General features: G+C 63.2%; 5 protein-coding genes across 8 annotated transcripts; 1 reads left to right on the top strand and 4 right to left on the bottom strand.

The window, feature by feature from the left end:
- Positions 1 to 550: 550 nt before the first annotated feature.
- CNTD1 (cyclin N-terminal domain containing 1) lies at positions 551 to 4,123 on the bottom strand. 2 transcript variants are annotated; one of them, XM_065698935.1, is made up of 7 exons: positions 3,780 to 4,123; positions 3,620 to 3,695; positions 3,213 to 3,387; positions 2,098 to 2,149; positions 1,714 to 1,858; positions 1,235 to 1,331; positions 551 to 804 (listed from the first exon to the last, which is right to left on the bottom strand). In XM_065698935.1, the coding sequence occupies exons 1-7, from the start codon at positions 3,949 to 3,951 to the stop codon at positions 646 to 648; spliced, it is 876 nt and encodes a 291-aa protein (XP_065555007.1). In that variant the 5' UTR covers positions 3,952 to 4,123; the 3' UTR covers positions 551 to 645. The 2 variants fall into 2 exon arrangements, with proteins under 2 accessions (XP_065555007.1, XP_065555006.1); XM_065698934.1 differs by having other exon boundaries at positions 2,098 to 2,260; positions 3,780 to 4,122.
- Positions 4,124 to 4,148: 25 nt separating this feature from the next.
- LOC136023967 (cytochrome c oxidase assembly factor 3 homolog, mitochondrial) lies at positions 4,149 to 4,981 on the top strand. The gene is made up of 2 exons (XM_065698993.1): positions 4,149 to 4,367; positions 4,641 to 4,981. Exons 1-2 carry the CDS (start codon positions 4,190 to 4,192, stop codon positions 4,751 to 4,753), a joined length of 291 nt encoding a protein of 96 aa, XP_065555065.1. The 5' UTR covers positions 4,149 to 4,189; the 3' UTR covers positions 4,754 to 4,981.
- A 164-nt stretch (positions 4,982 to 5,145) lies between these two features.
- On the bottom strand, positions 5,146 to 17,338 carry WNK4 (WNK lysine deficient protein kinase 4). 3 transcript variants are annotated; one of them, XM_065698875.1, is made up of 20 exons: positions 16,761 to 17,338; positions 11,594 to 11,766; positions 10,998 to 11,218; positions 10,758 to 10,915; positions 10,149 to 10,237; positions 9,854 to 10,073; positions 9,448 to 9,778; positions 9,151 to 9,281; positions 9,013 to 9,080; positions 8,791 to 8,932; positions 8,599 to 8,715; positions 8,380 to 8,526; positions 8,057 to 8,114; positions 7,779 to 7,925; positions 7,061 to 7,647; positions 6,806 to 6,902; positions 6,291 to 6,711; positions 5,982 to 6,184; positions 5,781 to 5,878; positions 5,146 to 5,702 (listed from the first exon to the last, which is right to left on the bottom strand). In XM_065698875.1, the coding sequence occupies exons 1-20, from the start codon at positions 17,217 to 17,219 to the stop codon at positions 5,685 to 5,687; spliced, it is 3,885 nt and encodes a 1,294-aa protein (XP_065554947.1). In that variant the 5' UTR covers positions 17,220 to 17,338; the 3' UTR covers positions 5,146 to 5,684. The 3 variants fall into 3 exon arrangements, with proteins under 3 accessions (XP_065554947.1, XP_065554948.1, XP_065554949.1); XM_065698876.1 differs by having other exon boundaries at positions 5,146 to 5,705; XM_065698877.1 differs by lacking the exons at positions 5,146 to 5,702; positions 5,781 to 5,878; positions 5,982 to 6,184 and having other exon boundaries at positions 6,423 to 6,508; positions 6,622 to 6,711.
- A 4,351-nt stretch (positions 17,339 to 21,689) lies between these two features.
- Positions 21,690 to 24,162, bottom strand: VPS25 (vacuolar protein sorting 25 homolog). The gene is made up of 6 exons (XM_065698967.1): positions 24,057 to 24,162; positions 23,803 to 23,948; positions 23,661 to 23,714; positions 23,314 to 23,402; positions 22,844 to 22,919; positions 21,690 to 22,342 (listed from the first exon to the last, which is right to left on the bottom strand). The coding sequence occupies exons 1-6, from the start codon at positions 24,101 to 24,103 to the stop codon at positions 22,230 to 22,232; spliced, it is 525 nt and encodes a 174-aa protein (XP_065555039.1). The 5' UTR covers positions 24,104 to 24,162; the 3' UTR covers positions 21,690 to 22,229.
- A 383-nt stretch (positions 24,163 to 24,545) lies between these two features.
- Positions 24,546 to 26,790, bottom strand: RAMP2 (receptor activity modifying protein 2). The gene is made up of 4 exons (XM_065698966.1): positions 26,537 to 26,790; positions 25,515 to 25,631; positions 25,327 to 25,429; positions 24,546 to 25,022 (listed from the first exon to the last, which is right to left on the bottom strand). Exons 1-4 carry the CDS (start codon positions 26,595 to 26,597, stop codon positions 24,767 to 24,769), a joined length of 537 nt encoding a protein of 178 aa, XP_065555038.1. The 5' UTR covers positions 26,598 to 26,790; the 3' UTR covers positions 24,546 to 24,766.
- Between the last annotated feature and the right edge of the window lie 51 nt (positions 26,791 to 26,841).

A 26,841-nucleotide genomic window follows, 5' to 3' on the forward strand; every position in this document is an offset into this window, starting at 1 on the left:
CTGTTAGCTGGGATGATGCTGGTGTTTGGGATACTTCCTGCAGCCTGTTCTCACCTGGAGGTGCACCCAGTAAATAATAAAACACTATTCTACACAGAGAGTCCTTCCATGCGACATGGGCACAGCTCCCAGCGACGGGCTCAGCAAGCCCCTGCTATCGTGACAGTCGCATTGCTTTCCAAACTGGGGGAGATGTCCCTTTGACCACAGAGGTGGGCAACTGCCTGCTGGGGCGGGAGCAGAGAGGGGACACAGGAACATCCCGGCTGCCTGAGACAGGAGTTAGCTTTAAAACAGCAGCAAATAGAGAAAGCAAGTACAGCTCTGTAATGGGTTTGTGAGCTGCTCCTTGTGCCATTACCACACCATGCGCCTCACTGCCTTTTCAGAACGACTCCTTAGAGCTTTCTCCTTGTTCAAGGAAACTTCTGTTTGTAACTAAGCTGATGTAGGTCTTACAATAAAGACTTTTTCTGCCCAAAGAGGTTATTTCTACTTGGCTCCTGGTGCCTCCCTTCACAGCACTGGGATGTTGCCTGAAAGGAGCTTTTCTAATTTAACACTGGTGTTCCAAACAAAAGCAAACCAAATTGCATGGGGTGCTCTGGGCAGTGGCAGTGCTTTGCTGCCCCAGGGCAGGCAGCTCTACTGAGGCCCAGTTCTGTGTTCTAGAGCTTTTGTTCCACAGCTCCTGTAGCACTGCTTCGGAGTGGTGCTGCCAATGACCTGTTTCAGTACTGCATAAGAAAAATCTTGTATGCTCTGTGAAGTGATGCCAGTGATACAGTTCAAATGCTCCACAACCTTAAAAAAAACCCAAGAGAGCTACTTACTAACAGTGCCTAAGAGATGGTCCTTTACAGACATACTTCTTAATCCTGCAAGTCTAGTGGGAATAACAGGAGTAAGTGCTCCATGGCCACACTTCAACAAATGTGAAGCCTCTCAGTATGTTTTCTATGTGGCTAGGGGCTTGTTTGCTTGGTTTCGGGGGTTTTTATGTTTGTTTTGCATTTTCTTTTTTAATCACTTCTACTGAAGAGGTGAAAAAGCTACAGGCTGTGAAGTAGTCCCATGGATTACTTCACCTGTATGGGGTTTGTTCTGGCTGTGGAGACACTGAAGCACAAAGACATACACTAGTGCACGCAGGAGCCTTCCAACACCCTCATACGTGCTTCCTGCTGCACTTCAACAACCCACATAGAGCCAACATCTTTAGAAGTGACTGTACCTGCTTCCAGTGCCCAGGGTTTAGTACGAACATGCTTGTGCTGATGATTCCTACAGCCAAGAGCATGAAATCTTCCTTCACTGTCAAAAACTTTGTTCTGCAGAAGTAAAAGTGTCTTTTGGTGTCATCAGTGCCAGCTTTGCAGTTGGAAAGCACCTGCTTCTGGCAGGGCTACAAAGCACATGTTCACTTGCTCAGTCCAAACAGAGCCTGATGCTGTTAACTTTAATGGACAGTGCCAAAGCTGGGGTTTTATGATTACATTAAACATTTCCCTAGCTTGCCCCTAAAGCACTGTGTAGAAGCACATTGCTTTGAACATTAAGCTCAATAAATGCTGAAAGCCCCTCAAAATTACTGTTTTTTAAAAACATGCCCCCCAAAAATGGCATCGTGGGAATTATGCTACTATTTCTTAAGGGTGTTTTTAGGGTTTTCCTTTCAAATAGTTAAAAGCATCAGCCACGGGAGCTACTCACACTTGCAGTTTGCTTGGTGTGGAGTTTTCGATGGCCATCTTCAACAGAGTGTCATAGATGGCATCTCGTGCAAGGTAGGAAAAGTCGAGGAGCTGAACACACATCTGATGTAAGGGCTTGGTGGGAAGCAAGCAGCCGTTGTACCCTAGCACAGAGATCACACGGGATCAGCACCACATCCCAGGGCATGAAACTGGATGAGAAAGAAGCCGCAAGCCACGGATGGAGATTCGTGGTGCCAACTGCCCCTTGTTTCTGAGTGCCACGGGCTTTCTCAAGCTCAGTATCATCTCACTGATACCTAAATTCAGGTTGTTAGACCTGAACCCAATGGCTCTATTCCACCTTTTAAAAACCCTTTTACCATCCTCTCAATCCTCTTACCCAGAACCTCCAGGAGCAATTCCACGTAAGCCAAAGGAGTCGAGACGTTGACCTGGAAGTGCAGAGTTTTTAGAACAGCAAGTTCTGACTCGAGCAGCTCCTGCTTCGTGTACGAGTATTTCAGAGACTGCAGAAATTTTAAAGCTATGTCACTGTTAACTCTCTGAGGAGGAAAAAGAGGGAACAAAAGACAAATGAGCTCCTGGGCAGCGGGGAGAAGCAAACACCTCTTTGGTTTACTCCTCCCACTGGATTTCAGCCGGAACCACCGCAGCTCCCATGGCTCTCTAACCCTGTCTAACTCCTCCATTGAGCTGGAATTAAAACTCCAGTTCAGACCTTCTCTCCCCAAGGTTTCCTCTACCCCACAATCTTTCCCGCTGCAGACATACAGCTTTTGACAACCACAGACTGTTCCCCACTGCCTGTACTTTTTCCCCCTAATATTGGGAACATTTCCTGACAAATTGCTACTTGACAAGTGACGATTCATCTGCCCTAAATGTTTAAACCTAAATTTAGGTCTCCATTTCAATATAATTTGCATTTTATGATCAGTAATAGCTTTCAAAGAGGAAATAACAGAATAAGAGAATTGTTTGGGTTGGAAAGGACCTTGAGATCATCCAGTTCCAACCCCCTGCATGGACAGGGACACCTCACACTAAACCATGTCACCCAAGGCTCTGTCCAACCTGGCCCTGAACGCTGCCAGGGATGGAGCATTCACAACTTCTCTGGGCAACCCATTCCAGTGCCTCACCACCCTCACAGTAAAGAACTTCTTCTTTATATCTGACCTGAACTTCCCCTGTTTCAGTTTGAACCCATCACCCCTTGCCCTGTCACTGCAGTCCCCGATGAAGAGTCCCTCTCCAGCATCCTTGTAGCCCCCTTCAGACACTGGAAGCTGCTCTGAGGTCTCCACGCAGCTTCTCTTCTCCAGGCTCAACAGCCCCAATGTTCTCTGCCTGGCTCCATATGGGAGCTGCTCCAGCCCCTGATTGCTCTCATGGCCCTCTTTCTTTCTAATCCTCTTTTTAACAGCCATAAGTGTACCACATAGCTCACTACACTGCTAAAAGCCATGACAAGAACAGGTTCATTGGGCTTACGTTATAGTGCAGGGACAGTTTGCTTGCGAGCTGAACGCATGACACGAGCCGCAGGACAAACGTGTTGTAGAGCTGATCTTCCAGAGAGCTGCAGCTGCTGCCTCCCCCCCGCTCACAGTCTTTAACGCTCTTCCTAGAGGACTTAGAGATTTGTTCCACCTGCTTGATCATAAACCTACAAAACCCAAAACTGCTCAGAAAACAGTTCTCTTCTGCTAAGCAAAAGGAAAAGCAGCAGTTCTGCATGTATTCAGCTCAAAATTTGAGCTAAATGAGCAAAGAGAGAAAGCTCTGGGGCTGCAAAACCCCATCACGGGTTGGTTGAGCGAGCGGTCCAGGGCACACACACGCAGCGGAACCACATGAGAGAGACGAGGAACGCACTGAGCGCTCGGGGTGGTCCTTACCTTTCAAGTAACTCCACTGCCTGGTACCGCGCCGACTGGTCCAGGCGCAACTTTTCAGCCAAGAGGAAGATGAACTCTGCAGGAGGAGAGCAGAGCAGAGCAGAGCAGAGTCACCCCTGCCCCGGCCCCGACCGGCGCAGGCCGCCGCGCTGGGCCTCACCCACGATCCGTGCCTCCCTGAAGCACCCGGCCCCGTCGGGCAGCTCGCTCAGGTGCCGCTCGTTCTCCGTGGCCAGGCGGATCAGAGCGTCCTCGATGACGTCCGGGGACACCCTGCCAAAGGCGGGGCCCGGGTCACGGCACCGGGACGCTGTCCGCGCCTCGGAGCCCATCGCCCGCTCCGGTTAACGCTCCACCGGCACCGGCGGCCCCTCAGCGGGGCCACACCTCCGCACGCGCGCGGTCACGGGGCCCCCGCTCCGCCAATCAGAGCGCGCGCCTCCGCTCCGCCCTGCCGCGCGCCGCGCCGCAGCCAACCACTCGACGCCCTGCTCCCAAAGCTACTTCCGATTGGAAAGCGCGTCCCTCCTGGATGTGACGTCAGCACGCCGTACGGAAGTGGCGGGGAAGATGGCGGCGCAGGAGCCGGGCCGGGAGGCGGCGGTCGCTCGGCGGATCGACCCTCGGCGGGAGCCGGGGCTGAGCCCGCAGCAGCGGCTGCGCATGGAGCAGGTGGAGCGCGCCCTGCGGAGCCGCCGCCGCAACGCGCTGCTGGCGCTCGGCATCGGCGCCGTCACGGTCGGGATCTGTATCCTGCGGGGGGGGACCGGGACCGGGAGCGGCACCGGGACCGGGACCGGGGGTGGGACCGGGACCGGGGGCGGGGGTGGGACCGGGGGCGGGGGTGGGACCGGGACCGGGGGCGGGGGTGGGACCGGGGGCGGGGGTGGGACCGGGATCGGGACCGGGGGTGAGACCGGGACCAGGGGTGAGACCGGGACCGGGGGTGGAACCGGGACCGGGACCGGGGGTGGGACCGGGAGCGCTCCGCGCCCGCTCTTCCCCTTAACGCAGCCCGCAGACGCGTACACCTTCTACTCGGTGTCGCAGGAGCGGTTCCTGGACGATCTGGAGCAGGAGGCGGAGGCGGCGCGGGCGCGGGCCCGGGCGCGGGCTGAGAGCGCAGCGAGCTGAGCGTGGAGCGCCCGGGCCGGCCCCGCTGAACGCCGTGAGCTGCAGCCCCCGCGCCGCGGGAGGGGGAAGCGCCCGGCCCCGGCTGCGGGGTCTGGGCTGCCCGGTGCGGGGCAGGGACACGCGCCCCCCACCCCGGGGCTCCCGCGCAGGCGGCTGCCTTTGCCGGGGACCTGCTCCTGGGGAGGGCAGCGCTGCCCATCGCTTCCGTTATTAAACACCCCCACTGCAGCCTGCGGCGGTGCCTGGTGAAGTCGCTGCCGGGCAGAGCCCGGCTCCGGTGTCTGCTGAGATGGAGCAAGTTTCCGCTTTGCTCTTTATCATCTCGGCTCGGTTTGTGCTCTTACAGGAGCAAGGTCACGAGTCCCGCCAGGCAGACACAAACAGACCCGAGCTCTGTTTAATTTGTATTTATGAAACACTGTCCAGGCATCAGTTCGTAACTAAGTGCACCCGCTGCTGGTCCCGGGCACCTTACAGAGCCGAGGGAAGCTCCTGCCGGCTCCGCTGTGCAGGATGAGCTGAGGGGGGCAGCAAGCAGGGCAGCCCTGGAGCCGTGGGTCCAGCCCCATGCGTTATCCCACACAGCCCCGGGGCAGAGCTGGGATGGATTGAGATCACTTTGGGGGGGGGGCGGGGGGTGGTTCTGCCTGCGGGGGTCCATGAGGGGTGGCAGCGCCTTGCACGTGTCCTGCAGCTGGGGTTGGGCTGGAGAAACAGACTGGGAATGACAAGGAGGGGTCCAGGGGGCACAAGGAAGGAGGAGATGGGAGGGCAGACCCAGAGGGCTGGGGGTGAGGGGCTGAAGCACCCGGCTGGCTCGGCCCCACGGCGCTGCCTGCTCCCAGGGCTGGCGCTGGCCTCCCGGGAGGTGCAGAGGGGGCTCTCCCCCACGCCGGGGGCAGCAGGCACTTGGTTGAGGTAGTTCCTGAGGTCACTCCTGGCCAGCCGGCTACTGGGGAGAGAAGCAGCCGTGAGCAGTGAGAGCCCCGCGGGGCAGCCGGGGGCAGCACCGGCGCCGAGCCCTTACCACGCGGCTGAAGTCATCGGCGAAGGTCACCCCTTTGCTGAGCCGCTGCTCCTGTGAGCCCGTGCTGCTGCCGCTCAGCGAGTTACGGCGCATGATGCCTGCGGGGACACGGCGGCCCTGAGCGCGGGCACCAGTGGTGCCGCAGCCCCGCGGTCCCCAGCCCGCAGGGTCCCGGCGGTGGAGCAGAGGAGGGGTCGGCACCTTGGGGCTGCGCCAGCTCCAGGCGCTGCAGGCTGTTGCGGCGGGACGGGTTGAAGCTGCCCTTGGAGAGGCGGCGCTGGCGGCTGGAGAGCATGGCAGCGGGGGACACGATGCCCAGCGGCGGCTGCTTCCCCATGCGCAGGTACAGCTCCTCGATCTCCTTCTTCTGTGCGCTCTGCAGCAGCTGCACCTCGGCCAGGTGCCTGGGGAGGAGGCAGGAGCTGGCAGCCGAGCGCTGCGCCAAGCCAAGCGCAGGCAACCCCTGTGCTGCCTCCCAGGTGGACACCCCCCCCAACCAGCTCTGCTCACTTCTGGCGCAGGTTCTGCAGCTCCTCCCAGATCTCCTCATCCTCGCTCTCGGTGTCGTCGCTGCTCAGGTAGGACAGGCTGCGGGAGTAGCTCAGCCACACCTGGTTTATCACTGCCTGCGGCGCGCTCTCGCCACCGTCCTCCCCAGGACCCTCCCGGTCACTCTCCGCTGCCACCGCCGTGCCCTCCTCAGCCAGCACCTCCTCAGCCTCAGGGTCCTGCTCCGCCATCTCCAGCACTGAGTCCGAGTCGCTGCTTGAGCTGCCCCTTGTGTCGGGGGCTGCAGGCAAGGGGGAGCCGCTGGCTGCCGGCTCTGTGCCGTGCTGCTCACCCTCGCTGCTGCCCAGCACCGGAGACGTCGCTGTCAGGTCTTTGGTTGGTGTCACCTGGAACCGGCCCAGGATCTGGGGCTTGGCCTCTGCTGGGGACAGGGGGCAGTTGGTGGGGTTCAGGGCACGAGGGCTGTCAGGGGTCTCCCAGTGCCCTGGCACAGCCTCAGCCCTTCCCCGCCTCACCTTCATTGATGGGTGAGAGCTGGGCCCTGGGCACGCCAGGGGCTGGTGACTCCGAGATGATGAGCGAGTGGCTGGGCTTGGGGGAGCCAGGCAGCACCTGCAGGCACTCAGACACTGTCAGCCACCCCACCCAGGTCCCCCTGCGTCTCCTGGCCCCCATTGCTGATCCTATGCCCTGAGACCCACTGCCCGCTCAGCCCCCCCTGCATCCCAGGGGCTCCCCACCTGAGGAGCCGTTGCCATCCCACCACTCACAGTGCTCCCCTCTGGGCTCCCCGGCGTGGACGTGCTCAGTGATGGCAGGGGACTGTCCCCAGCACTGCTGCCTGCGGGGTACGGTGGGGCTGGTGCCGGGGAAGGGAACGGCACGGGCCCTCTGACAGGGGGGACATCAGCCCCTGCTGACAGCGGAGTCCCACTGGAGGCTGGTGCTGGCTTGGCCATGCTGGCAGGGTCGGGGTAGACAAAGCGCGGGGGCCCCAGGACCAGGCTCTGTGGCCGCGGCAGCAGCGGTGGGTACACGTGCGCACCGGAGCTGGCGATGGAGGAGACGCCGGGCAGCAGTGTGTGCGCCACGCTCATCACTGCCAGAGAGAAGACATTGGCCAGAGAAAGGAAGGGGGTGGTGGGGGACCAGGATGTGCTGGTCACGGGGGGGCTCAGGGGGCTGCTGGGCTCGCTGGGGACAGGGGATGTGGGGAGCAGCAGCGGGGACAGGAGGGGCTGGGGCAGGGCCGGGGGGACGGGCCCGCCTGGGGTGCTTGGGGGGCTCTGTGGGAGCACCGGTGGTGCTGTCAGCCAGGAGGGAGCCACCGAGACAAGGGGCCAGGTCTGCACGGAGCCTGCAGAGAGAAGAGCATCAGGAGCACCCCGGCCCCTGCAGGCCCCCTCTTGTCCCTGCCCTGGCGCCTTGGAGCCTCGAGCTGCCAAGGGCATGGGCCCAGGCGCCAGGACAGATGTGCCAGGCTGGTACCTGCAGGGGAGCCCAGCAGCGCTGGCTGCAGCTCACCGGCTGCCGGCGCCTCCGCGGGGCTGCCGAGGTTGCTCTCTGATGGGGAGCTGCTCAGCAACGGCAGGACCGGCGACTGGACTGAGAGGCTGGGGCTGGTGCAGCCCAGGTCTGCGGCACAGGGGTGACAGCCAGCACTCAGCCAGGGCAGGATGTGCCCCATGGGCTTGGCCAGGGCCATTACCCGCCCTGCATTGGACCTGGGGAGGGATGAGAAGAGCCTGCACAAGGCAGAGACCTACCACTGAGAGAGGACGAGGAGATGGAGCGCGACAGCTCCTGCAGCGGCAGGTCCGTCTGCTGAGGGGATGCAGTGAGACAGCGCTGGGGCGGAGGCCCTGCACAGGCTGACCCAAGCCCCCTGAGCTCCCTCCCCAGCCCCACCACTGGGCAGGGTACACCACAGCCCATTGCAGGAGCAGGCAAGTGACGTGGAGCCGCAGGCATGGGGCAGCTCCTACCCATGGCTGGAGGGCACTTCACCCTGGCCCTCTCCCGCTGGGCTCCCTGGGGCCAGCAGCACCCACAGCTATACCCAGTGCCAGTGCCTGCCCTGGGCACTCACGGGGCCGCGCTCAGTCTCAGGGCTCCGGGGCAGCTCCGCAGCGCTGCTCCCATCCTTGCGGAGCAGGGTCTGCACACGGTGGATGATGTCCCGGATGCGGTGGATGAAGCCGTCCCGCTCCGACTTGAGGATGAACTCGTTGTGGACCTGCGGGCAGAGGGGTGGTCAGCACCCAGCTTGGCTGGGCACACTCCAGCCCTCACCCTGCCCCACAGTCACCATGACGGCCGCGATCTCCTCTGGGTTGTCCCCGTCCAGGTCGAACTTGAAGGTCACCATCTTGTTGTTGTAGGTCTGCAGCTGGCACTCCACCACCCGGTCGTTCTTGTCCGAGATCTGCGGGCAGCCCGGCCGGCTCAGCCCGGGGTCAGCCTCCCGCCCGCCCACCCACCCGGTGCCGGCCCCACTCACGTTGGTGATGCGGAGCCTGGAGCGGGCTCTGCGCCGCAGCAGCTTCCCCGCAGCCCGCTTGGCCGGCCCCTTGGAGCTCTGCTCGCCGGCCGACAGCCCCTCGCAGCCGTCGCTCATGCCCGACGCCACGTCCGAGGCGTAGCTGCGGGAAGCCCCGACGGGGAAGCATCAGCGCCGCCGCTCGCAGCCGCCCGCCCCGCGCCGCCGGCCCCGCTCCCTCACCTGTCCACCGGGGAGGAGAAGCCGCTGGCCGAGGGCAGGCGCTCGGGGGGCAGCTGCACCGCGATGCTCTGCGGGGAGAGGACGGCGTCAGCCGGTGCCGCGCCCGCCCCGGCCCCAGCGCCGCAGGGCCCCGCTCACCGTGGGGAAGCAGCGCGCAGGGCGGGCGGGCGGCGGGCTCGACGGGTCCCCCGCAGGGAAGCTGCGATGCGCCCGGTCCGGGGAGTCCAGGAAGCCGGAGGAGCTCAGGTACCCGTCGGTCTCGCCGTCGGCTGCGGGAGCATCGCGTGAGCGCGGTCCCGCATGGGCTGTGGGGCTCGGTCACGGCACAGTTGGAGGTGAGGAGGGACCCCCCCCACCACCACCACCCCCCCCACTTCCCACCTAGGCCGCCCCCTCTGGTCCCCCCACCCCAGCCCACGCTGCCGCCCCGCTCACACGTGGCCGAGGAGTAGCTGGTGTGCTGGTAGGTGAAGTGCTGGTGCTGGTCGGCCTCGGGCTCCTCAGGCTCGGGGGGGAAGGTGCTGCTGAAGATGGACTCCCCGGAGCCAGGTGTGAGCAGGGTGGGCACGGGGGCTCCGGGCGGCAGCGGGGACTTGAGCTCCTCCAGCATCCGCAGGACCCCCGGTGCTTGCTCCGGCTCCGCAGGCGACGGCATCTCCCTGGAGCGCTTCAGCTTCTCCCGCTTGCGCTTGATGGCGACCACACGGTCCCGCACCGCCTTGGCCACCAGCTTGTAGTCAGCCTCGCAGATGAAGCCCAGGACCACCTGTATGGGAGGGGTTTGTCATGGCGGGGTGCAGGGACCCTGCAGCGACCAGGGCTCCTCCATCCTTGAACCCACCATCTCCTGGGCCACCTCCTCCGCCACATCCTTGTAGAGCTCAAAGAGGAACTCGATGGCGTTGTTGTCCTTGTACTTGCCATGGAGCTTCTTCGTGTCATCCATGCGCAGCCAGAGCTTGAGCCCAGACTTGACGCCATCGTCCTCCTCTGCCAGCTCCACGTGCACCCCCGTGTCCTCCTGGAAGAAGGAGTGCTCCAGCAGGTCCTGGATGGTGTACCTGTGGGGAGCACAGCTCAGCATGGGGCAGGAGGCTGGGGGAGCTCTTCCACCCAAGCCCCTGCTCCCCTGCTACCTCTCATCCTTATCCATGCGGATGCAGCCCTCGATGATCTCCTTCAGCTCCGGCACCTTCACCTTGTAGAAGCTGCTGGGCTTCAGGCCCTGGGGGTGATGTGCATCAGCATCTCCTGTGCTGGACCCTGCCACGGTGCTGGGTTTCCAGGGCTCAGGGCTGAACCCAGGCTCTGCAGGGCCATGGTGCCACCAGGCACCGCCCCACCGGCAGCAGGGACATGTGGGGACAGGGCTCCCAGCCAGTGGCCCCACCAGCCTGTGTGCCCCGAGGTGCCGGGTTTCCACCCCAGTGAGCAGGAGCCAGCCAGCACCGTGCGGGGCAGCCGCGGTGCCCCAGGCGAGGGGTGGCTGAGCAAACCTGCGCCCGTTCCACCCCATTAACGTGCTGGCAGTGCCTGGCGCAGGGCGAGGGACGTGGGGCCTGGCCAAGCCACCGACCCCCCAGCCCCGTCTCACCACCCAGGCTGGTTTTAGCTGCTGCAGGACCTGCAGAGTGACACATTCTGGGGAGCAACAAAGCCAAACAGCTCCATCTGACCAGCCCCCCCTGACCCCCGCACCCGGCTCAGCACCAGCACCAGCATCGCCCCAGCTCGGGGCCGCTCACCGAGGTGACCTTGCGGTAGATCTGGGCAGCGTTCTGGCACTCGGAGTAGGGGTACTCCGAGGTAGCCATCTCCAGCATGCACATCCCGAAGGCATAGACGTCCACCGCCTCGTCGTACTTCTCCTCATACATCTCCGGTGCCATGAACTCGGGGGTACCTGGGGGCAGGAGCGGGGCTCAGTGACCCCCAATCACCGCCCCATTGTGGCAGCCGCCAGCCCTGTGCCACCAGCACCCCACCTATGACGCTCTTGGCGAAGGAGGCTCGCTTCAGCGTGGCCAGACCCAGGTCCCCGATCTTGACCGAGCCGGTGGGCCCCGTGATGAAGATGTTGTCGCACTTGAGGTCACGGTGGATGATGGGGGGCGAGCGGGTGTGCAGGAAGTGCAGCCCCTTGAGGATCTGCCGGCTCCAGCGCTGCAGCACCTTCAGCTTCATCTCCTTGAACCGCTTCAGATACCTGTCGGGGGACACGAGGGGGCTCAGCCCCAGCCCCCCCTCCTCCCGCTGCCATGCTGAGCCCATCCAGGCGCAGCAGCCCAGGCAGGGCCAGCAGCAAAGAGCATCTTGGCTGGGCTCTGCAGACACAGCACAGGAAATGCAGCCCAGGAGGAGCCGAGCTCCGAGCATCGGTGCCAGGAACCAGCCGGTGCTGCCGGGGTGCCGGGGCCACCCCATTCCCATGCAGGGTGGTGCCAGGGAAGCTCCTGGGTGTCCAGATCCCACCTGAGCCCACCAGAGCCTGTTGTCCCACCTCAGCACCCGTGTCTCCCATCACGGCAGGGACGCCATTCCCTCCCCTAACACCCCAACCTGGCACTGGGCCCCTGCTCACGTTTTCAGGGTGCCGGACGTCATGAGCTCTGTGATCAGCACGATGCAGAGCTGGCCTTTGATGGACGACTTCCAGGAGTCATAGAAGCGGACAATGTTGGGATGCTGCAACCCCTTCAGCATCTCCACCTCCTCGCTGAACCGCTGCCGTTCTGTCTTTGACAGCTTCCGCGTCTGTGGGGGCAATGGGGAGAGGTGATGGGGGCATTGTGGTCCCTGGAAAGCACAGGGGGATGCTCTGGCTTATAAGAGACCCAGATGCCCTCATCCCAACATAGGTACCAGGGGCTGCTGTGGCCCCAGTGCAGAGCTGGGATCAGACCTGCTGTCCCCCAGCACAGGGGCTCATGTGGGGCTGAAGCCATCCCTGGCCATACTCTCACCCTATCGAGCCAGCCTCCGCACCCCAGCCCTGCTCTGGATGGAGCTGCTCCCCCAGGCTGGGGAGGGATGGCCAAGGCCTCCCATGACAGATGCTGGGAAAGGTGCCCTGTGTGGGGGCCTCTTGCCCCCATCCCCATTGTTCTTATCCCCCACCAAGGGATGGGAAGCCCCTGCTGCAGCCACCCAGCTGAGGGGACGTGCAGGGGCTCTGCAGCGGCTGCCCCCCAGCACAGCCCCTCACCGGGGCACCACCAGCTCCCGGTGCTGGGCACCGGCATGGCCGGGTGTTGGGCCAGCCTCAATGAGGCCTTTGTTGGGGAGAGCAGGAGGGGGAGGCTCCAGCTCAGGTTTTTCCATGTTCCTCCTGCTCGAGTTAATTAAAGTGGAAACCGAAGCCGAGGGCACTGAGCGGAGCTGGGGCTGGGGCCAGCGGGGAGGACATGGACCCCTCTTCCCGAAAGACACGGCCCCATAAGGGGGGAGCCACCAGCCAGACCCAGCAGGAGCCAGGTCCTGCCCCGAGCCCAGGGAGCTGCAGTCACTGAGCCCCAGGCAGGGCAGGGGGAGGTGAGGGACTGGGACCGGGGGCAGCAGCAAACACCACAACCAGGGACCCCAAAGGGCCCGGCTGCTGCTGAGCAGGAGCCCCCCAGCCAGGACCCCCATCCAACCCCGTGGAGCTGTGGGGCCAAGGAAACCCCCCAAGCTGCTGCTGGCAGCCACGGTGCTGCCACCACCAGCGCAGCCAGAGCCGAGCTCGGCTCCTTGGCCGGTGGCCGCCTCCATCAGCGCAAGCAGCTTTCCCAACATCTTCATTGCATCACAGCGGCCCCGCGCCCGGGCTGGAGCCGCTCCATAATCCCCTCTGCTTTTAACACACGCTCAGGGACCCGGCTCAGCCCAGATGAGAACCTGAGCCCTGCTGCAGCGGATGAATAGGACCTTTCATACCCGAGCAGGAAAACAGCAACCGAAGCCTGTGCATGGCCCAGGGCACAGGGGCGGCCCTGCCCAGCGCCGTGGTTGCTCTCACAGCCCGGCCCCATCCCCACCGAGGAGCCTGGGGGTTCACTGCGCCCCACAACCCTGCGAGGGCACGGTGGAGCCAAGAGGGGCTGCAAACAGAGGCAGGGAGGGAGTCCCATCAGCCACGGCTCTCCCAGCTTGGCAAGAGGGGTCCCCCCTTGGAGCGGCTGTGCCAGCGCAGCCCGGGTGCCTGGAGACAAGCCTGGGGGAGCTGCGCTTGTCCCCAAGCCTGTGCCAGGGCTCACCCGGCTCCGTTCCTCCCGCACTGCAAAAGCAGCCGCGGGTCCCGTTCCCCGGCATCCTGCCGAGCACCCACCGAGCGCTGGAGCGGGCAGGGCGGCCCGGCCCGGCCCCAGCCCGGGCAGAGGAGCTGCTCAGCCCCGGGCCGGTGCTGGGAGGACAGCGCAGCGCTGCCAGCCCCGCACGGGGACGCCGTGTCCTCCCGCAGCAGCAGCTCGGGCAGGGCAGGGGAGGACGCTGGGGACGGGTGAGGAGCTGGGTGGCAGCGGTCCAGCCCCATCCCCTGCGCCAGGAGCTGGCTGCTGGGGAGCCCGTCACGGCCAACAGCGGGAGGAGGGAGCGCTGGGCACGGCCGGGGACGGCTCCCGGCTCTGCTCTCGGCTCTGCGGCAGGAGGCTCTGCCCGGAGCGGGGAAGCACCAGCGCTCTCCTCGGGGTCTGCACCCCCCGCAGTGTCCTGGCTCCCTGCTGACCCAGGCAGGGGCTCCCTCAGCTTGTGAGGGGCTGAGAGCCGTGCCTGGGAAGGGGGAATTTAGGCTCCGGAGGGACGGTCGCGGTGGTGCTGTGGTGGGGCACGGAGCACTGAGACAGCCCAGCATCCTCCCTGCGGCCACAGCACCCCAGCGGGTGCCTGTGCATCACCGCTGCCACCACCACCAGCACCGCGTGCTGAGCAGTGACCTTGTGCATGCTCGGGAGCACACACTCATGCTCCCAAACCCGCAGGACCCCGTCGAGCAAATCCTGTCACCCTGCTCAGTTCACCCCATGGAGGGGCAGAGCTCCCAGGCGCTGTCCCAGGGCCTGGCCAGGCTCATTCGCACGATTCCCAAGCACAGCGCAGGCAGGACAGGCTGGTGAGCGATGGACAGGGGGTGAGGAGGTGCAGGGCTTTGGGAAGGTGCCCACAGCCCTTGGGGTGCAGGAGGTGGGAGGGCACGGCAGCACCCAGGGAGCCCAAGGGGACCCACAGGAAAACCGCTCACAGGCAGGTATTTACAGCTCGATCCTGCTCCGGGCCTCCAGCTTCCTCCCTGCTTCCTCCTTCCCGCTGCCCGCAGCACCTATCCACAGAAATAGTCCCCGGGCTAAAGCTGGAAAGCACAAACAGGTCACTGCGGGGCTGCGGGACGCAGGCAGCAGGCAAAGACAGATGCTGCCTTCAGGACTGGGGGCAGCGGCACAGGGGGACAGGGACGGGCAGGTCCCCAGAGGGGCCCCACAGGAAGGCGGGGGACAGGCAGAAACATCCTCCAGGTCACCAGGTACCCGGGAGGGAAGGGCAGGGCAAGGATGGAACAGAGAGCTGGGATTTGGGATCGGGAGGCATCAGAGCAGCCGGACAAGGCTCTCTGGACCGGAACAGGTCAGGGCTGAGGTCAGGTATTCATTTAGAATTGAAAGGCAATAAAAGGAGAACTGTGAAAGACCCGGGACAAAGCTATTTTTAAAAGGGCAGAACCACAACCAGTTTTATTTGCGGTTCCAAATCCCGTATTTGTGTCACAGTGTCTGATTCTTTGCATGATTGCTGAAAAAACAACAAACTGCTGAAAGTCCTTTTCTGTGCTCTCAGACCCTTGTGGGACGTGGATGAAGAGCAGTCAGTGGGATGGAGAAGGGAAAGGGCTGGGGCAGAGGGATAGGGCAGGGGCAAGCACCGGCGCTGCCCCTTGGGGGGCTCATGTACAGCCAGGCTGCGGCTCCCCTGGGAGCTGATGGTGGTGGCCCAAGGAGCCGGGTCTGCCAGGCACTGCGGGATGCTCATGGGATGATCCCCGGCCAGAGCTCGGCCTCTCGGGCAGCTCGGCAGGCTCAGGGCAGGCAGCGGCACTGGCACGTGCCCACTGGGTTCGGGTACAGCAGCCGGTTCTGCTTCCCAGCTCCATTCCTTCCACCAAGGATGGTGCAGCCTTGTCCTCTCACAAGACACCAGAGCTGCCCCTGCCTGCTCTGTGACCAGCCCTTTGGCCCCATTGGCACTGCTCTGGGCTGCGCAACAAGCACCAGGGCCGCATCCAGACCCAGTGGACACGGAGGAGCTGCTCTGACTCAGGGGTATGGGGACAGGGGTCCCACAGCCCGGTCACAGGAACGAGCAGCAGGAGGGCAGGGAGCTGGGGCACATCTGGTTGAGGGGCTAAGGCCCATAGAGCCAGCTGGTGGGAAGCACTGGGCACAGCTCACTCATCCCAGGAAGGTCCTTGGCTCACCAGGGAGAGCCCTTCCCTGCCAGAGGACTCAAATGGAGCTCAGGAGCATTTGGGCAGAGCTGCACAGGGGAGGGAACACGGAGCTGGCTGAAGCAGTTGTGCAACCCAGAGGCAGGCATAGGCCCAAGACCTCACCTTCCACACGCAGCCCCCCCAGCATCACCCACAGCTATCGCAGGATCTTGCAGTGCTGGGCCCAGCCCGGCACCCGCCTGCAGCTGCACCAGGGTTCTCGGAACAAGGCAATAAACTCGCAAGACACGTTTTTCTGTGTTGACAAGGACTTGGACCTCCCAGGAGCCACCCCAGGATCAGGAGCCTGTTGGAGACTTTGGACTTCACCAAAGTCCCTCCCCAGGGGCTCCATGAGGAAAGGGGAGCTCCATGGCATGGCTCTCCCTGCGCAGCTCCATGGACAAGATCAGGCCCATCAAAAGCAACAAGTGGGAGCAGGCATTGCGGAGGCAACACCTTCACCATTGCCACCAGCGCCCTGCTGTCAGCATCCTGCTGCAGGGCAGCAAACGGGATGGAGGCGTGGGGCAGCAGGAGGAGCTGGGGGCATGCTCAGAGACCTGGAAAACCACCGGTCCTGGTGCTGCCTGCGGAGAGCCCCTGGCAGCACCGCAGAAACCACACGCGGGTGCCCACGGACACCGCTTCAGCCAAGGTCAAGCAGCCAGAGCACAGCAAGGTCGCTCCCGACGGACGCCCAGCCCCGGGCTCGCTGCAGCACGTGCCCCTGCGCACACCGAGGGCTATCGGAGCAAACCTCCAGCACTGGCACAGGCACAGCACCAGAGAGGGCTCCTGCCCTTGCTGCCCTTCCAAAGGGAAAGCTGCAGGCTGGTGGGCAGTGAAAAGGCAGCGGGTGCTCAGCCCCTGCAGCAGGTCCTGCATCCACCTGTAAACTGCCACAGCTGGGACTGGCACCAGGAGTGCAGGCGCTCCACAGCTCCGGTGCGCTCCGTAGCACGGGCAGCGGGAAGGCAGACGGCAAACAGCATGTGATGGGCAGGACGGCCGGGAGCAGCGGGGCACCCGGGGAGCCTAGGCCCGGGCAGGAGCCCCTGCGGCTCCAGGGAAGGGTGGGGGAACGTGAGGGGAGACTGGGCCCAGTGCAGCGCCTTGCCCCTCTCTGCCGCTGCAGCCCGACTGCACCGACGGGCCTGGCACCAGCGGGGGACCTCGGGGCCCCCCGGAAAGATCCCGCACTGCAGCGGCGGGCAGAGGGGCTCGGGGCCGGGGGGGGGGCTGCCCACGATGGGGAACTTGACGGGGCAGGGCGCGGGCAGAGCGGCCGTACCTGCAGCTCGCACCAGGCCACCTCCACCGTGGTCTCCGTGTCCAGCCCCTTGTAGACGGTCTTGAAGGAGCCGCGGCCGATCTCGATGTCAAACTTGAGGAACCGGCCGTCGGGGGAGGTGGCGACCGCTCGCGTCTCCACCTCCTCGCTCTCCGTCTCCTCCGGCTCCCGGCACCCGGCGGCCACCGGCGGTGGCAGCAGCGGCGGCGGCGGAGACCCCCCGCGCCCCTCGCCCGGTGCCGGGTATCCCAGCAGCTCCAGCTCGGCCGAGCTCCGCCGGTTGAAGCGGGAGGAGGCGCGGCGGGAGTCGCGTCCCGAGAGCCGCCGGTTGCGGTGCGGGGCCCGCCCGGGGAGCCCCGGCCCCGGCTCCGGCTCCGGCTCCGGCTCCGGCGCGGAGTCGCCTCCCGCCCGCTCTGCCTCGGGCTGGGACATGGCTCCGGCCGGCTCCGCCGCAAGCATCGGCTCAGCCCGGCCCGGGGCGACCGCTCCCGCACAGCTCCGCACCCGGTGCCGCCGCGGCCCCGCAGCCACGAGCGACCGACGAGCACCGGCCCGGGCACCGGCCGCGGCCCCGGCCCAGCCCGGCGGCACCTCCCCCGCCCCGCCCGGGCCCGCCCCCACGCGGCCACCGCCTCCCGCCTGCGCTGCGCCACCGGCCCCGCCACCGGGCACGGGCGGCGCTGAGGAACGGGCTCCGAGCAGCCCGGCCCGCGGGGACGGGGGGCACCCCCCCTCCCGGGGCTCCCCCGGCCGGGGGCCGCTGCCCGGCTCCTCGCAGGGCTCCGGGGCCGCGCTGCCGTGGCGCTGGCACCCGGGGCTCGGAGCCCCCCTTCCCGTCGCCGCCCCGGAGGTTCTGGGGCCGCTGAACCGAAGCCCCGGAGGGAGCAGCGCAGTCGAAGCCGGGGCGCAGGGAAGCGCCTGGTTTAGACATTTCCTCGGGGCTGTGACTCGGGGTTCCGGAGCAGCGTGTCCAGGAGCAGCCCCGTCCTGCTCCCCACCGCTCCCCACCCGGACATTAGGGTCGTGCAAATAGGAAGATCCGAAGGTGTTTGTCAGCGTTGTGCGAGCCAAAAGCTGGGACAAGAGCTTGTTGTCTCTCCAGGTGAAAGGAGGAGGTTGTTCTACCCGGTGAGGCTGTTTACACAAAACACAAAGCAATTGAGTCTGGCGCTAATTTCTTTTCCCTAAGGTCAGATTGTTTCTGCTCAGCGATACTGGAAACGTGAAGGAAGGGATGGACACAGAGCACAGCCGTGTACCCCCCAAACGCTGGCCTGGAACATGCAGGGTGACACAGAGCGATCCAAAGCCAGGTTGGACGGGGCTTAGAGCAAGCTGCTCCAGTGGAAGGGGTCCCTGCCCGTGGCAGGGGTTGGAACTGGATGAGCTTTAAGGTCCCTTCCTACCCAAACCAGTCTGGGATTCGAGGGTCCAGCGCTGCTGGATACACAATAAGGTTGCAGCCCCACGAACTCCCATGTCTGAGAAGCAGGGAGGACCAACCCGCCCAGCTCTGAGCAGCACATGGCTCCTGGTCACGGCCAGCCCAAACTCTGCCCAAGCCCCTGGGGCCGCTGCCACTCGAGGGGTTCCAGGCTGGCAGGGAGCCCCAGCTCCCCAGCAAGAGACACGGAGCCAGGCAGGGATCGTAGCTTGGGCTCTGATAGGCTCCTGTCCCCGTATCAAGCGAAACAAGATGCCACAGATCCCAGAGGAGCGTCCCCGTCCCAGTGAGGCCACTGAAGGCAGGAAAGGAAATCCAGGAGCTGTTCGCTCCGACTGCTGCCCTCCCACCCCTCCAGGCTGGAGCCAGCTTGGCCCGAAAACAAAAGCTTCCCGCTGCGCAGTCAGGTGCCCATTGCAGCGCTGTGATGGTGCCCACAGCTCCCTTCTTATCAGGGTGACATTTCTGGGCTGCGGGTGCCAGCACTGGCCTCTGCTTTGAGGAACCGCTGCAATCAGGCAACGGAGCCCATTTCTTGCTTGCGTTTGGCTGCCAGGAAGAGAACAGGGGACTGTGTAATCGCCCTCCTCAGGATTAGATCGTGAATCAAAGCCCTGCTCAGCTCCTTGCTCCAGCAAGCCCTGCCAGGAATTGTCCGTTCTGATTGCAGAGCTTGGGGTGAGATCACAGGGGGTGCAGGAGGGGTCGAATGCAGACGGGGGATGCACAGCTCGGGCTGCGAGGCACAGGGTGCCCATCTTGGGAAGGGTCAGAATGGATGAGAGCTCTGCAGAGCCCCATGGCTTGTGTCAGGGTTGGCTTCAGCACCCCATGCCCTGGGGCTCGCAGCCTCCTCCTTGCCCTGACACATGGGTTCGGGGAGGAGATGTCACCCAAACCTCAGTTGTAGCTGTAACCGCAGGGAGACAACTTGATAACCCCGGAGGATTTCCTTAGCCCAGAATTACAACTGGAACCTGCCTGCACGTCCATGCTAACACGCATTTATCAAACTGAAACAACTCTTGCTCCAAACCAGCCACGTTAAATAAACCCCCTCTTGGCACCTTCCCCCCCGTGACAGTGGGATCTGAGTGTGGGTGACCTGATAGCGCCTTATCTCGCAGCAGCCCCCTGGGCTCTGCCTCGCCCTGGGCAGCGAGTCCTAATCACTGCGGCCAGACGTGGCAACGGCCTCAGAGTGGCCACAGGCCGGGGGCTGTGCCAGCCCCCCCATGGAAAAGGCACCTTCTCCAGTGGGGCCCGTGGTGGGGACAGAGCCTGAACTGTGCCTGTGATGGGGCACGGGGAGGGGGGGGCAGAGATTTAGGGCTGGGTTTTAAACTCTCCATCACCAAACTCCTATGCAAAGGGACCAGCGGGGATGGGGTGGGCAGACCCTGGGCCCTGGCAGCACGGTGGAGGCAAAGAAGTGGCAGGCACAGAGCCACCTGGATGGGTTCCAGCCATATCCAGCTCCGTACTCAGCTCCTCCTTCACTTTGTTCCAGGAGCTCCCTTCTCCCATGCTGTGTCTGAAGCACCAGGAAGAGGTGAACCTGCTCCCAGTCATGGGAATGTCGTGGTTGGAGGCTGCCACACTCCCTCTGAGCAGTCTAATCATGACTCTTCCATCTCTACCCAGCACCCGAGGGCTTGACGCCAGAGCAGCCTCACAGCATCTCTGGGCTGGCTCTGGTGTCCTGTTGCTGTGATTACACCATCAACCATTATGAAGTGCTGAATAAAGATAAGGAAGCCAGGTTCAAAGGGCTCTTGTTTTACCTGCTGCAGGAGCTGAGCTCACCCCCAGCTACAGGCTGCACCGTTCCCTGCAGAGGACACAGCTGCTGCTGGGAGCTGGTCCCCCAGGACCCCATGGGTGCAGCCGGATGCGACCCTTTGGAACCAGGCAAGAGGGTGTGGGAAAAGGAAGATTACCCAGTGTCCGTTCTGAAGGGGGGGACTTGCTCTTCCTCCTCCTCCTCCTCCTTCCACTAAGTAAGCAACTAAGTAAGGAGCTGCAAGAAGTGAATCACTGCCAGGACTGTGCTGGAAAGAAAAAGGCTGGTTTAGGCTTATCTAATGTCACATCAGCCATTTCCTTCGGAGGGAGCAAATTTAATTAAGAACACAGACTGACTCAAGGACAGTCAGGTTACACACAGCACAGGCAACACAATGCTGAGGCATCGGCATCATGCATACAGAGAGCAAGGAACACAAACATCCCCAGCCTGGCTGCTAAAGGCTCCTCATCTGGAGCAAACCTAGAGCAGCCGGCTCAGAAACAGGGATTGCTGCAGGGATACAGGGAAGCTGCAGCAACCGGAGAGGGAAGGGCTCGGTGTGGGTGGCATGGAGAGGAAGAGGCAGATCTTGGACATTGAAATAAGCCCAGGGCAGCCACTGGTAGCTGATGGTTCCTACAGAGACTGCTGGCTGCAGAGGCAGGAGCCCCATGCCCACTGTGGGGACGCACCGCAGGGCTCTTGGCACAGCACAGCCTTTCCTGTGCCATCCTGTTCGCTCACCTCAGCGCCAATGGTCTCCAGAAAGGATGAGACTCCACATTAGCCCAGTGCGTCAGTGGCTCGTGACGTGCTGCCGGTGCCTTTCTCCAGTGGACAAGTGCTGTCACACAGGAATTCACCAGCACAGAGAGGAACCCTGGGCACCAGCTGCAGCTCTGGCCATGCCCACATAAAACCAGGACACCCACCGAGCTCAGCTCCATGGGTTCAGCTCCAAACAGGACATTTTCACTTGTCACCACCCCACAAACTGAGCCTGACTCCAGCATCTCGTCTGCACTGAACATCACCCACTGTCAATGAGCGTTGCAGCTGAACCAGTGCCAAGTCATCCTGCAAGGGCAGGCCAGGCTGCTCAGCGCCGGCTGGGACAGATGGATGCAGCGTGCTGGGGACCTGGATCCTGAGAGCGACCACACTGGGAATGACCAAAGGTCGCTGCAGCCCAGAACCCCACCTCTGCCTGCAGCCAGCACCCAATGCTCGGGTGAAGGACGGGGAAGGCAAGTGTGATCCTGGCACAGCTTTCCCCATCAGCAATTCAGGATTTACTGGTCATGGACTGGGTGGTGGTTTCTTACAAGCTGGGCCCTTTGTTATCAGCACTGGGAATCTAAGACCTTAGTCATATCCTGCACCAGCCGCTGTTGCAGAGGCTTTACCACACACCTCTGCAGCAATCCCCTCAGCTATCAGCAGTCTGCACATGGAAAAGGAAAGCAAACGTTGCCCTCAAGACAGGCAGCAAGGGCCCACACACAGCCCATGGCTCTGGTATGTGGAGAAAAGCACTCGTGCTGTCCGCTTCTCACTTGGGAAGCTGCGCAGTGCTCCCAGCACGCTGCCGCGCTCCACTGGTGCGGTAAGGAAACGTGGCTGAAGGGCAAGAATTTGGTACGCTGCTCAGTTTGGTTCCTGATGTTAAAATAAAGGTAGACTAAACCATCCAGGCTGCTCTATAAATACAACTCATTTTAATTACTCCAAATCAGTTCTTTGGCAGCCACCCCGCCCCGCTGCACAGCCTGCTCTGCGGCAAGCACGGATCATCCTGCTGTTGAGGGCTTCCACAGCGCAGCGACAACCAGCTTCTCGTGCTCGCTCCCACCTTGGCAATGCTGTGTGGTTGCAGAGCCCACGCACTGGGCAGCGGGAGGGAAGGGGCTGCCCTGCGAGGCGCAGCCTGACCAGCTGAAGAGGCCACTCTGTGTCCCTCGGGGTGGGGATCAGCAGCAGGAGCAGTTCCAGCATCTCACTTCCGGGCGGTCCCTCTCTAGAGCAGCTTTAGCCTCTCAAACACAACCAACAGGGAGAAAAGACAAGAGGATCTCTGAATGTTTCTAAGTCGTGTCTTTGGGAGCCTTCGCAGGTTCTCCTTGCCCCAAGATGTCCTGAGTGTGCAGCTGCTTCAGCCATCACTTGCACCCAGGCCAGGAGAGCAAACCCTCACAGAGAACCGCTCCAGCAGCCAGGGCAGAGCCAGGGCCTCCTATCAGAAGAACTTGACGCCTCGGCCATCGTCCAGCGTGATGATCTCAGCCTTGTGCTCCTGCTGCAAGGCTTGCAGGGCACGGAGCAGCATCGCCTCATCCAAGCCGTGGAACTCTAGGGAAGGACAGAGATGCCCATCAACAGCGAGAAGAAAATCACATCAGGAAACAAAGAGGCTTACAAAGCCCACTAGGGGCTGGCAGCAGTGAAGCAGAGGGCTCCGAGGAGCACCTCTCAGTCCCCAGCAAATCTGGAGTTACACACTCATCCTGATGTTGCTGCATGGGGAACAAAGCCTGAAGGTCAACAGAGAGGAGGGAATGAGTCACAGCAGTCCCAAAGGCAGCGCAGGAGCTAGACACAAACCCAAAGCACCGGGTACCTCGTGGCAGATAAGAGCTGGGGCGGGGAGAGGTGTAAATGCAAACAGTGAGAACAAAGGGAGATGTTCATCCAGGGCTGTAAGAGAGTCTTCAGAGGGACATTCGCCAAGGGTGAGCAATAAAACTCATGGACTTGCATAAGCAATTCAAAAACATTTAGTCTATAAAACTACAGTCTCACCGTCATCACCGTGCTCTGGAAACCTGCTCCGAACATGACACACGACCTTACCTTCGTTCTCTGTATCGTCTCCACTGACCAATTCATACAGTGTGAATACAGAGTTGGTCAAGCCGTTCTTTGACACCTGGAAACATAAAAGCAATATAACAAATGTCATTCGTGTGATTTAATACCCTCGGCACGACTTCTCGGTGCAAGCGAAATGGAACACAGACATCACCCGCTGAGCAGAAACACCCTGGAAACACTCTGGGGCACTGGGGAGCCAAGAAACAACAGCTAAGGCAACTCAGGAGGTTCCTTTCCCTGCACCTCTGCTCTCTCAGGCACGTATTTCACAATAAGGACTTGTGCCATACGAACACAACTGCACCTTACAGCAAGTAAAACACTGTTAATGTCTCTGTGCTTCACTGCGACAGAGAGACATAGGAGAAGAAGGGTAAAAGCAGGGAGGAAGCAAAGGAATCGCATTGCAGTGGTCCCAGCCCTCCCGCACACCGCGTCTGCACCCTCACCCACTGATAGATGAGCTTCCCCCATTCTTCCGGTCTCCTCCACATGATCAGAAAACTGGTTTTGTTCTTATCCAACCATTCCAGGTTTCCTACAATCAGCAAGGAAAAGGGGTTGAACCAGGGCGCAGGATAAGGATCCAACCCACGGGCTTTGCGACAGGCGCTGGCCACGGCACCCGCGGAGCTGCAGGCTCCCTCCCCATCCCAGCTCTGCGCACCCCGTGTGTACGGGAAGGAGTTTGGCCTTCGGGCCCCTCTTCCCCGCCCACCCCGGCAAGGCAGGGCCCTGCACCGGCCCGCACGGAGCCCGCTGCCCTCCCGCCGCACGGGCGCCGGCCGGCACGCACCGTTCTTGCGGAGCTCCTCCAGCACCACCTGGATGGACTCCAGCGGGAGCTTCCCTGCGCACGGGTTAAGGACACGTTCACCGGCTGCGGGAAACGGGGTGCGGAGGGGGGGGCACGGGGCGCAGCGGGGCCCAAAGGATACGCTGCAGGCGGTGGTTGGCGAAGAGCGGGCTGTCCTGCGCCTCCCGCACCGTCATGGCAGGCAGCCGGTGCCGCTGGCTGTAGGCGAGCGCCAGAGCGCACCAGGCCGAGAGCTGCTTCTGCCGCGTCTCGCCGTTGGGCTGCAGCCTGCGGGGACTCCGGTCAGCGGCTCCAAGCACCCCCCCCGGCCCCGGCTCCGCGTCCCCCCCCCGGTCCCGGTCCCGGTCCCGGTCCCGGTCCCGGTGCGGCGCTCACGTGAAGAACGGCGGAAAGCTGTACTGCCACGGCCACGCGAAGCTCATCGCCGCCACCGGAACCGCCGCCGTCTTCCGCCCGGCCCGGAGCGCTTCCGGCCCGCCCCGCCGAGCACCCGCCCCCTCGAAGCTCCGCCTTCCATATAAGCCACGCCCCCCTCTGAGCTACGCCCCGCGTGGCCGGCGGCGGCACGGCCCATGGCGCTGCCCGGTGCCCGGTGCTCTGTGCTCGGTGCCCGGTGGTCGGTGGTCGGTGCCCGGTGCTCTGTGCTCGGTACCCAGTGCCCGGTGGTCGGTGCCCGGTGCTCTGTGCCCGGTGCCCTGTGCTCGGTGCTCTGTGCCCGGTGCCCGGTGCTCGGTGCTCGGTGCCCGGTGCAGCGCCGTGCGCGTTCCCAGCCCAGGGCTGCGGGCTCCAGCCGCGCCCAGCGCTGCCCCGCGGGGCCGTGTCAGGGCCGGTGGCAACGAGCGGTGCAAGAACCCGGGGCACGTGTAGGGGGGAAGAAGCGTTTAATCCCCATCCGGGCCCAGCGGGGCAGGGGAGCTGCCCCAGCAGCGTGTGCCGGTAGCCCCGGGACCCCCCAGCGGAGACACACTGCCACCCCCCCACAACCTGCGGGCGGGCAGCACGTGCACGGGACACGTACGGCCGCTGCCCGGTCTCTGCCCGCTGTGGGACAGGGCAGCTGGAGCCGTGGTGCCCGAGCGGCAGCGCTAGGGCTGGGCCTTGCCATCCTTGCTGCGCCAGATGACAAGGGTGACGAGGAAGGGGATGAGGCAGATGGGGGCGATGATCATGGCCAGCAACACGTCCTCGGGCGGGTCGAAGTAGACCTGGTGCTCCAGGGTGCAGTTGTGGAAGTAGCGGTGGTGGCTCTGGAAGATGTACTGCTCTGCCAGCGCATTGGGGTAGCCGTAGTGCAGGTGGTCAGCCCAGTCCTCCAGGCAGGCCTGCAGCAAGCTGTAGGGCCTGGGGAGAGAGCACAGGGTGCTGGGAGAGGATGGGGACACAAGGAAGCTGCTGGACACAGAGGAGCTGCTGGAGGAGAAGGTGGTCCTGGGTGCTTTGGTCAGGGCTTTGCCTTGATCAAACCCTTCCCACTGTCTTGGGAGCTGCTTCCACCATGTGGCCCTGGGGATGGAGGGGCCACAGGCAATGCCCCCATCAAAGAGTCCCCACATGAAGCTTCCCCCACCAGGCCCAGCCCCAGAGCTGGCCAGAGCCCCCCATACCCCAGCAGTGCTGCCCAGGGGGGTCTCCAGGCACCCCATACCTGCTGATGACTTTCCACTCGCACAGCTCCGACGCTGTCACGTTCCTCATCACTTCAACAAAGAAATCCCAGCACTTCTGTGTGAGGTTGGTGTACATCTCCTCTGCAGACAAAAGGACGGGGTTCATCCTGCTGTGCAGAGCTGGCCCTGCGCCACTGCCCGGCCCTGCCCGAGTCCCAGCACTCACCCACGAGCTGCTCCGTCCAGTTGAACATGGCTATGGTCATGGGCGGGCTTGTCCTGGCATCCTGGCCAAAACCCTCCACCTCGGCAACCACAGGGGACAGCCTGGTCCCCAGGAGCACTGTGGAGTGGGGGGGACAGGGTCAGCAGGAGACAGACACAACAGAGCCGGCTCTGCAGAAGAACACTGGTTTGGGGTGTCCCTTGGGGCTGCAGGGGAGCGTGCTGCCGGAGCCCTACGGGCAGGGACTGGGGGGGGCAGCCAGGCTGCAGGCAGCTGCCCAAGGTCTTGGAGGGGTCTTAGGGGGCCCTGGGCCACAGTGAGAGGGCCGCCATGCCCCCTGCCCATGGGGAGCCACTGCAGGGGCCGCCCCATCGCTCCTGATGGCTGCGTTGCAGCTGGACAGGGCTGGGGCAGGAAAAGGAAGCTCTGGCCGCAGCACGGCAGTGCCGGAGAGCCCCTCCACCCGCTGGCTGCCTCACACGCAGCACTGCCTGCCATGGGCACATCCCGCCTGGAACACCAGAGCCCCACAGCCTGAGGAAACCATCCCGTCCATCTTCTGCCCTCGGCCTAGGGCTTACAGCATGGGGCAGCAGTGCTGGACGTGTGGTGAACTGCCCCGGTGGGCACTGCCTGGACCTCTCATAGGGAGCTCCATCACAGCCACGGGGTAATTCTGGGCTGGCACAGCAGCAGCAGCGAGGGCAGGCTGCCACGTCCTGGTCTTTGTCCCTGACAGCCCCTTCCAGCCTGTCTCTGCCGGAGCACTTGTGGTGCCGCAGCTCCTGTCCCAGCCCGGGCTGTCGCGGGGCTCTCCAGCCGCTCTTGTGGGTCATTTGCCAAAAGCTGGGTGGTGAATGTGGTGGGGGCTGCCCCACAGCACCCATTGCCTGCCACTGGTCCCTGGCCACGCAGGCAATGCTGTCCCCACTGCGCAAGCTGGGCTGAGCCGAGACCCTGGCCCCGGGCCCCCGTCCGGGGTGGTGCAAGACACCGGAGCCTCCCGCCCCCCTCGCACTTACCCCAGAGCAGCAGGACCCCTCCAGAGAGCGGGCCGGAGCCCATCGGCGTGCGCGGTGCCATCCCGCAGAAGCCTGCGGCTAACGACCGGGACAAGTATTTCAATGGAAATAACAGGAAGCAACTCCTTTCCTCTGACAGGGGCAGTTTGACTACAGGAGACGTGTGAAAAATGAGATTGCTCAGCGCTGCTTTAAAGCGGCTCTCCCGGCGGGATCCCGCCGCCGTGCGGGGCCAACGGCCCCTGCGGGCATCGCTCCCGCACGCCGGCGCCCGGGCAGCCCTCGCCTCACCCGGCAGCCCGGAG

This window comes from Lathamus discolor, chromosome 20 (assembly GCF_037157495.1).
Source record: "Lathamus discolor isolate bLatDis1 chromosome 20, bLatDis1.hap1, whole genome shotgun sequence".
Classification (NCBI taxonomy): Eukaryota; Metazoa; Chordata; class Aves; order Psittaciformes; family Psittacidae; genus Lathamus; species Lathamus discolor.

Excerpts from the sequence above, each read along its gene's own strand:
- CNTD1 (XM_065698934.1), bottom strand. The coding sequence starts at position 3,951 with ATGGGCTCCGAGGCGCGGACAGCGTCCCGGTGCCGTGACCCGGGCCCC. Across the intron at positions 3,388-3,619 it reads GCAGTGGAGTTACTTGAAAG|GTTTATGATCAAGCAGGTGG; the intron begins GTAAGGACCACC and ends TGGGTTTTGTAG. Across the intron at positions 2,261-3,212 it reads AACTGTCCCTGCACTATAAC|AGAGTTAACAGTGACATAGC; the intron begins GTAAGCCCAATG and ends TTTCCTCCTCAG.
- LOC136023967 (XM_065698993.1), top strand. The coding sequence starts at position 4,190 with ATGGCGGCGCAGGAGCCGGGCCGGGAGGCGGCGGTCGCTCGGCGGATC. Across the intron at positions 4,368-4,640 it reads CGCCGTCACGGTCGGGATCT|ACGCGTACACCTTCTACTCG; the intron begins GTATCCTGCGGG and ends CGCAGCCCGCAG.
- WNK4 (XM_065698875.1), bottom strand. The coding sequence starts at position 17,219 with ATGCTTGCGGCGGAGCCGGCCGGAGCCATGTCCCAGCCCGAGGCAGAG. Across the intron at positions 10,238-10,757 it reads TCTACCGCAAGGTCACCTCG|GGCCTGAAGCCCAGCAGCTT; the intron begins GTGAGCGGCCCC and ends CATCACCCCCAG. Across the intron at positions 10,074-10,148 it reads CGCATGGATAAGGATGAGAG|GTACACCATCCAGGACCTGC; the intron begins GTAGCAGGGGAG and ends TGCTCCCCACAG.
- VPS25 (XM_065698967.1), bottom strand. The coding sequence starts at position 24,103 with ATGAGCTTCGCGTGGCCGTGGCAGTACAGCTTTCCGCCGTTCTTCAC. Across the intron at positions 23,949-24,056 it reads AGCTTTCCGCCGTTCTTCAC|GCTGCAGCCCAACGGCGAGA; the intron begins GTGAGCGCCGCA and ends GAGTCCCCGCAG. Across the intron at positions 22,343-22,843 it reads AGACGATACAGAGAACGAAG|AGTTCCACGGCTTGGATGAG; the intron begins GTAAGGTCGTGT and ends GTCCTTCCCTAG.
- RAMP2 (XM_065698966.1), bottom strand. The coding sequence starts at position 26,597 with ATGGCACCGCGCACGCCGATGGGCTCCGGCCCGCTCTCTGGAGGGGTC. Across the intron at positions 25,632-26,536 it reads AGGGGTCCTGCTGCTCTGGG|TGCTCCTGGGGACCAGGCTG; the intron begins GTAAGTGCGAGG and ends CCCACTCCACAG. Across the intron at positions 25,023-25,326 it reads GAGTGGAAAGTCATCAGCAG|GCCCTACAGCTTGCTGCAGG; the intron begins GTATGGGGTGCC and ends CTCTCTCCCCAG.